The sequence below is a fragment of the Gigantopelta aegis genome, chromosome 10, assembly GCF_016097555.1.
Source record: "Gigantopelta aegis isolate Gae_Host chromosome 10, Gae_host_genome, whole genome shotgun sequence".
Taxonomy (NCBI): domain Eukaryota; kingdom Metazoa; phylum Mollusca; class Gastropoda; order Neomphalida; family Peltospiridae; genus Gigantopelta; species Gigantopelta aegis.
The window spans coordinates 32,205,874-32,214,560 of record NC_054708.1 but is presented as its reverse complement, the minus strand read 5'-3'; the positions used below and the strand labels follow the sequence as shown (position 1 = coordinate 32,214,560).

Below are 8,687 nucleotides of genomic sequence, written 5' to 3'. Positions count from 1 at the left end.
TTTCTGTTGTTGTCAACATTTCTGTTGTTGTTGGAACTTCTGTTGTCGGAACTTCTGTTGGTGTGTTGTTGTTGTTGCTGTTGTTGTTGTTGATCTAGTTGTCGTTGGTGCGACTGTTGTTGGTGTCAATGTCTCTGTTGTTGGTGGTGATGTTATTTCTGTTGTTGATGTTGTCGTTGTCGTAGTAGTAGTCGTTTTTGTTGTCGGTATTTCTGTTGTTGTTGTCGGTGATTCTGTTGTTGTCGTTGTTGTTGTTGATGTTGTTGTTGTTGGTGATTCTGTTGTCGTTGTTGTTGATGATGATGTCGCAGTTGTTGCAGGTGAGGTCGTTGGTGTCGTAAGGAGTTTCTGGAGATGTACAACTGGCGATCTGATGTCTACCCAGTATTTTCGAAAAGACTGAACGAATGTTGCTCTACAAGTGTAAAGTGACATTAATGGTACGGAATGAATGAATGAATGAATGTTTAACGACACCCCAGCACGAAAAATACATCGGCTATTGGTGTCAAACTATGGTAATGCAAGTAAATAAAGTGATGATCAACATCAATATAAAAATTCAAGGTTTAAACAAAAACAGTGTTAAGAACTGTGCAAAAATACAAATACAAATATCACAGAATTTTACAGACACAGAATTTTACTCTAAACTTCAATTTGTGCTGTATTGGCCATTCTCAAAGAGAATGTTACACCCCTGCACCACGGTGAGGTTACAGCATAATTTAAGATTTTATTAGAATTGCTTATAGTCAAATATTTGGTTCGTTGGTTGGTCATTTGGTATGTTTATTTGTTTGTTTGTTTGTTCGTTCGTTCGTTCGTTCCTTCCTTCGTTCGTTCCTTCGTTTGTATCTAAGAACCGGCATCGGTGGTGTTGTGGTTAAGCCATCGGACTTAAGGCTGGTAGGTACAGGGTTCGCAGACCGGTACCGGTTCCCACCCAGAGCGAGCTTTAACAACTTAATGGGTAGGAGTAAGACTACAACACCGGCTTCTCTCTCACTAACCACTAACAACTAACCCACTGTTCTGGACAGACAGCCCAGATAGCTGAGGTTTGTGCCCAGGACAGCGTGTTTGAACCTTAATTGGATATAAGTACGAAAATAAGTTAAAATGAATGACTGTATCTTAAGAACTTGTTCGTTTTGTTTAGTTTTTTGCTTTATTTTTCTCCGTTTTGATTTGTTTTCCCTTACTTTGCTTTGCTGTTGTTTCATTGTTTATTTTTAGATATTTAGTCGTTAATGTTGTGGATGTTGTTTTAATGATTCGTCTGTATTGAAATAACATTCACTACCTGAAAACGATAGGTGCATCCGGGTCAGTCGGTGCGGTCCACTTGAAAGTGAGGCTGAGTTTCTGCTGAGGACTGTCGTGAGTCAGACCATTGGATACCTGGAAAATGACGTCACATGATAGACAGCCAATCAAAACATTGACTTACAATTTCCGTATTTTATTTACTAAATTGATTGGAATTTATTGAACGGCTTAAAATTCTTGAAAATTTTGATTGTAAATTCAACAAAAAAAAGTTTATAAAGTGATAATAGTTTATTTTAGAGTACAGTTATTATACATTTATTAAGAGGCGAGACGTAGTCCAGTGGTTAAGCACTGGCTTGATGTGCGGTTGGTTTGAGATCGATCCTCGTCGGTGGGCCCATTGGGCTATTTCTCGTTCCAGCCAGTGCACCGCGACTGATATATCAAAGGCCGTGGTATGTGATGTCTGTGGGATAGTGCATATAAAAGATCCCTTGCTGCATTAGGAAAAAATGTAGCATGTTTCCTCTCTATGACTACATGTCAGCATGACTAAATGTTTGACATCCAATAGCCGATGATTAATTAATCAATGTGCTCCAGTGGTGTCGTTAAACAAAACAAACTTCTTCTTCACGTTACTTTGTCTTCGTATGTGATATGATTTGGTGGTATTCATACTATTTAACTTTAACGTTATACGATTATTATAAAACGAGTCATGGTCCGTTGTTAGATCATTAAGGTTTTGTCATAAAGTAAACAGTGATAGAATTGGTCCTCAGTTTTCTAATATATCGAACAAATGATCCTAAGAGCGAGTGTTATTTCCTATAATTTATTTTTATCATAGGCGTACGGAAACGGCCTCGGTGGCGTCGTGGTTAGGCCATCGGTCTACAGGGTGGTAGGTAGTGGGTTCGGATCCCAGTCTAGGCATGGGATTTTTAATCCAGATACGACTCTAAACCCTGAGTGAGTGCTCCGCAAGGCTCAATGGGTAGGTGTAAACCACTTGCACCGACCAGTGATCCATAACTGGTTCAACAAAGGCCATGGTTTGTGCTATCCTGCCTGTGGGAAGCGCAAATAAAAGATCCCTTTCTGCTAATCGGAAGAGTAGCCCATGTAGTGGCAACAGCGGGTTTCCTCTCAAACTCTGTGTGGTCTTTAACCATATGTCTGACGCCATATAACCGTAAATAAAATGTGTTGAGTGCGTCGTTAAATGAAACATTTCTTTCTTTCTTTCATAGGTGTACGGACTCCCATTGCTGTGGTGGGGGAGGGGGGAGGGGGGTTGCAGGCTGATTTTGCCCGAATTAACCGAAAATGCCCGAATCTTGATAACAACATTTATTCATATTACCATTACTACCAAACAGCTATATAGGGTTGCGAACGAATCACTACACATTTCTACATGGATTACAGCTACTAATATTGTTGGTAGAATGATGGAAATATATTGCGAAAAGATTTCAGGCCAGATAATTTTTCCCGAATATCTCTATCGTTATTGCCCGAATTTAACGATTTGCTCTGAAAGCGTAATTACCAAATGTTTGTCATCCAATAGTCGATGATTAATTAATTAATGTGTTCTAGTGGTGTCGTTAAACAAAGCAAACTTCTTCTTCTGATTGACTTTACGAGCGAGTAGTGGTAGTATTTATATCCATGGTGTATATGTTGACTGAAACGCTATGTGTGGCAGTTTTAGCCACACGTATGTCTTCGTATGTGATATGATTTGGTGGTATTCGTACTATTTAGTGTTTTAACATGACTGATTTAAACGAGAATATTCTAATGCTCAATGTACCACAACACTGTTTTTGCCCGTGTCGTAACAGCTTTTTTTTTGGCTGATACATTTTTTATTGAATATTATATTTTTAGCTGCAAGGGATATTTTATAGGCATTTTTCCTATACTCATTGGTGTAGCCTAGGTTATGGCAGAGCACGGTGACATAACACGATAAACTTTATCATTAAAAAGCCTTGCCTAACAACGGATAAAAGTACTATTGGGACTGTCCAGAAATAAATAGAGGAGAAAACAAAGAAGAAAAAAAAACACCAAAATTGTGTTTTAATATTTTTATAAACTCACTCCCCACCCCTTTTTGTGAAAGAAAAATCGCGACTTTTATTTTGTTTTTGTGAACACATCTAGAACAGTTGATTGTGATTATCCATATTTTTTTTTTTTAATAAAGTTTATTGACCCCAGAAAACAAATATAGTAGTGCTAGGGTTGGGGCTCTGGTATCGCTACTTTACAATCATTTAATATGTTAAACATTGTACATATATATATATATATACATACATACATTAATCAAACAGTAATAATGGACATAGATACATGTAAAACATAGTTTATTGTTTTATGGGGTTAACAGAGAAGCTAGAAATAATAAAAATAAAGAGAAGGAAGGAGAGAAAGAAAGAAGATTGAAAGATTGAAGGAAACGAAAATTAAATTAATTTAAATGATAAATTGCAATAGAAAATAGTACATTTATCATTATTATTATTATCATCACCACTACCATCATTACCATTACCATTACTACTACTGTATTATTATTTCACACGTATAGGGATAATATATAAGATGTAATTGAACTTAAAATCAAAACAGAATAGTAAAAGAAGATGGAAAGAAAAAAGAGTGCCTGGAAAGGTAAGAAACATGTTGTGTATGGAAGAAAAGGAAAAACATCGAACGAAGGCGATATTGTGACAGACAATTAAGAAGGTTTGCTTTGGACGAAATCTATTTCCAGGCAAGCTAAATTTCTGCTTTTTTCTGTTGGTAATAAGTGGTATTGTTAAGTTTCATTCAATAAAAAGGTCAAGCCAAGGATTCCATTTTTTATGGAAAGTTTAATAGCTACATTTTTTAAAAAGAATATAATTTTCGATATCAAATTTAGTTTTTAACATATTTTTAACGCTATTTATATTTAAACTTTTTTTTTTCATACTGTAGATATAATACTTGATATTTATAGTTAACCAATTTATGAAGCTACTGTTTTTGTTATTAGTTATACCAAATATGACGATATCTTTGCTGAAATTGATTTCGTTTCCTGTTTTACATAAAATCCATGATTTTACTTCTTTCCATAAATTATTATTGTCACACTTAAAAAATAAATGTATTAGTGTTTCTGGATAATTGCTACAAAAGCTACATTATATTGATTCTAATAATCAATATAATGAATCATATGTAAGAATTTGTTAGTCGCCAGAATTCTGTGCAGAATTCTATATTGAAACCATGCTAAGGATGTATCTTTCACGCTATGGAAAGGGAGAGTATAAAACGTTTCCCATTCCTGTATATTATATATAAACCCATCATTTGCATATTTTATTTGTGCTTTTTGGTATTATAATTCTTGTATTTAGTATATCGTATATATGTTTGCAGCCACTTTTGTCGTTTAACAACATGCTTAGTATAAATGGGAAAATGGGATTTTTTAATGATGTAAAACTATCATCCGTTAAGTTGTTTAAGTTATGTATAAAGGATTTAGTAGCATTTATTAATGAAGCATATTGCAAAAACTTCGTAGGTATCTGATATTTTGCTATGAAATCTTCGTATTTTAGGAAGTCTGCTTGTTCATTCAATAGATCACCTATAAATATGGTACCAGTTTTAAGATATTTTTAAAATAAAAATGGTTTTTTATCTATACATATTTTACTGTTGTACCAAATATTAATACCTAAAATGTCATCTATACTCTTCAAAAGAAGAAACGCAAAACCACATTGTCGTAACATTTAGAGAATTGATTTAATTATTGAATGGTGAGTCCGATAATTACCAAATGTTGCAGGATTGTTCACAATTCACTCTAGTCCATTGTGAGTAAGTGATAGGACACACCACCAAGGTCAAGGTCATCTGGAGTCAATACCGGGTGTGGCCTCCGCGTGTGTTGACAACTGCCTGGCACCGCCCGCCCATTGAAGCAACCAGAGTACGGATGACGTCCCGGGGGATGGTGGCCCACTCGGCCTGCAAGGCTGCTGCCAGCTCGGGCAGGGTCTGGGGCTGTGGTTGTCGCTGTCGGAGGCGTCGGTCCAACTCGTCCCATAGATGCTCAATTGGGTTCACATCCGGTGATTTCGATGGCCAAGGAAGGACATTAATGTTGTTGTTCTGTAGGAAAGCCGTTGTGAGACGTGCTGTGTGAGGCCTGGCGTTGTCATGTTGGAACACTGCGTTGGCGTTGGCCATAACTGGAACGATGTGTGGCCGGAGGATCTGGTCAATGTAGCCCTGTGCATTCAGGTTGCCCTGCACGTGGACCAGGTCAGTTCTGCCAATGTGTGAGATGGCTGCCCACACCATGACACTACCCCCGCCGAATCTGTCCACTTCCTGCACGCAGTTTGCCGCATAACGTTCACCACGACGCCTATACACGCGACATCTTCCATCATGACGTCGGAGCAGAAATCGGGACTCGTCACTGAACCACACCTGTCTCCATCGCAGTTGAGGCCATTGTCGATGAATCTGGCACCACTGCAGTCGGAGTCGACGGTGTTGTGGTGTTAAGATGACACCTCGAACTGGACGTCTGGCACGAATTCCTACCTCACGTAGGCGGTTCCGTACGGTCTGGTCGGATATCCTGCGCAAACCTGGTATTGCTGCGGCTGTGGAGGTGGCAGTAGTCAATCGTTCCCGAAGGTGGCGTACCCGGATGTAGCGGTCCTGCCCGGGGGTAGTGACCCGTGGTCGACCGGATCTAGGGAGGTCACGTGTTGATCCATGTTGCTGGTAACGGTCCCACAGTCTGGAGATGGTGCTTGGGGACACATGGAATGCCCTGGCAACGGCCGTTCTGGATTCGCCTGCGTCTAGTCGGCCGATGGCATTGTTTCTCTGCGGTTCACTGAGACATGGCATGTCCTGGATTGTCAACTGTCGGCCAGATTCAGAGGCCAGGCAAGCGAACACCCTGCACTTTTATACTGTCGGTGTTCATGTTGCACGTGCAGACAACGCACGTGCAGTGGTGACATGGTTTGCACGTGGCTGCGTTTTTGCGAATATTCACATTTTGGAACTTTATTGTACAGTAGCTGCGTTTTATCGAATGTAACCGTGGGAATGTGTTTGGGACATGCAATGACCTTATATTCACAAAGCATGAACCGGTAGGAAACATAAAATCGGAGTTATAACCCATTTGTACCCTTTTGCGTTTCTTTTTTTGAAGAGTATATATTACGTTGTTGTTGTTTTTGTTGTATCTGTAACCAGCTGTGTAATGTATCTCTCCAAAATTTATTTAGTATTCGTTCAAGTTTAAAAGTAACGAAATAGTCGTCATGTATAATTAAATCGAGTATGGATATACCTGTAATAGATTTAAAGAGATTAGTCCACTTTGGGTTATTAATAATCATTCGTCGAAACCATGCATTATTTTGAAAACACACGCTGCAGAGTGTTCTTTTAAGCAACATAGCTATTTGTATTGACAGTAGAAAGAAGTTGCATTCAAAACATACAGAGATTTGTTTTAATTTGAAATAATTAAACTTCGTGCATTTTAGATGAAGCATTATATACGAAACAGGGCCCCGTTCCACGAAGCGATCTTAGCACTAAGATCACCTTAGTGCATAAGGTAGCTATACACTTAAGGAGATCTTAGGGCTAAGATCGCTTTGTGGAACGGGACGCAGGACAATAGTGTATAACAGCAACATGAGGCGGTACCCTTTCTTAAAGGTGAATAATTCTTTCTGGGGTTTTTTTTCGCGATTAAACTGTATTGATTTTTTGCATGGTAGTTGTCAAGCGAATGTACGTCTTAAGTCGCATAACCTTCTGGATATTGTCCTATTTTCACAGACTATATTCTGATATAGAAATTGTATTGAAATGCATGAAAATGTGAACGGTGCTGTGAAACCTTAACGTCGTGAATATGAATAAACGACACTGTGCACATACCGGATGGACACCACAGATGGCCTTGCTATTCTGCACCGGGGTAAAGAGGCCGATAATTTCGTCCGTATCTTGAGAAGGGTCCGCTCGTCTGGCCTCCACTAAGAAACCTTTGAAAGCATCAGCTATACTTGATGCTTTTAGTGTTACTGAAATAACATACGTGTTTGCAAACATTAAAACAGTTTTCAAAAAGCATTTTGTAGTTAATTTACAACTCGTTTTTGTGTTTTTTGTGTGTGTGTTTGTTTGTTTTTTTGGGGGGGTGGGGGGTGGGGGGTTGTTGGGGTTTTTTTTCTTTCTTTCTTGGTTGTTTTTTTTTTTTTTTTGGGGGGGGGGGGGGGTCGCACTGCCACCCACTTAATATAGGCTAGATACGTCTGTTATATTTAACAAAAAAGCAAGAATATGAGAAAAACGCAATTGTATTATTAATGTAAAACGAATTCAATCACTGAAAGGCTCATGGAACACAAAACTATAATATCACATCTGTTACCCGTAATACTGATTTAATAAAATATTTTTGAACGTTTAAGAAAACAAATATATATATATATAACTGTTTCACGGTATATGTCTATGCCTACTGAACTTAAAAGTATAATATGAAATATGATAGTAATAAAAAAAGAAAAATGGTTTTTGAACGTTGTAGAAATACAAAATAATATATAACTGATTCACCGTAAATGTCAGTTCCTGCTGTATAATCGGTCCTGGAAACCATCACTGAATAAGGCGACGTGCCCGTCTGCGGCATGCTGTAATGCCCGGATGAAGGATCCATACTGGCACACACACCACGTAGTGCCCCAGAGCTGGTGGCGTTGACCAGTGTCCGTCCTTGGTGCATTAAAATAACTGATATTAATCGCAGAATACTTAACGTCGACATTTTCTGAAATGCAAAAAGTATGCTTAAATTATGCACAGGTTTTATTCATTCATTCATTCATTCATTCATTCATTCATTCATTCATTCATTCATTCAATCAATTATTCATTCATTCAATCATTCATTTGTTTTTGTTTTTTGATTTTTTGTTTGTTTGTATCTTATATTATTTAGTATTGTACTACAGTAGTAGGAAAAGGATACGTACACGCACCTCCGGCATGAGGTGCGATGGACGTGGCCTACCATTGACAGGTAGGCGTAGCCTAATGATGGGCGTAGCCGAATGATGAGATGGTAGGCGTGTCACGTCACGTGAATGACAGCTGGACGTAGCCTTCGGTACACTAGTGGGCGTATATATAGATATAGATATAGATATAGATATATAGATATATACAATAATACAATACAATACAATACATAAATAATCCAGGCCAAGTAGCTGGTTATCAAGTTAAGGAATCGTATCGAGAGGCAAATAAAGATTTAGGATAATGAACGTTTC

The 8,687-nt window shown here is 38.2% G+C and overlaps 1 protein-coding gene across 1 annotated transcript; it reads right to left on the bottom strand.

Moving 5' to 3' along the window:
* Position 1: 1 nt before the first annotated feature.
* Positions 2–7,518, bottom strand: LOC121384688 (poly(A) polymerase-like). Its single transcript, XM_041515178.1, has 3 exons — positions 7,285–7,518; positions 1,307–1,404; positions 2–415 (listed from the first exon to the last, which is right to left on the bottom strand). The coding sequence occupies exons 1-3, from the start codon at positions 7,456–7,458 to the stop codon at positions 13–15; spliced, it is 675 nt and encodes a 224-aa protein (XP_041371112.1). The 5' UTR covers positions 7,459–7,518; the 3' UTR covers positions 2–12.
* Between the last annotated feature and the right edge of the window lie 1,169 nt (positions 7,519–8,687).

What these genes read in the sequence shown, in the direction of transcription:
- LOC121384688 (XM_041515178.1), bottom strand. Translation starts at nt 7,458, where the DNA reads ATGTTTGCAAACACGTATGTTATTTCAGTAACACTAAAAGCATCAAGT. An exon ending in CCATCTGTGGTGTCCATCCG is followed by an intron (nt 1,405 to 7,284) that starts GTATGTGCACAG and finishes GTCATTTTCCAG; the next exon opens with GTATCCAATGGTCTGACTCA. An exon ending in GATGCACCTATCGTTTTCAG is followed by an intron (nt 416 to 1,306) that starts GTAGTGAATGTT and finishes TTACACTTGTAG; the next exon opens with AGCAACATTCGTTCAGTCTT.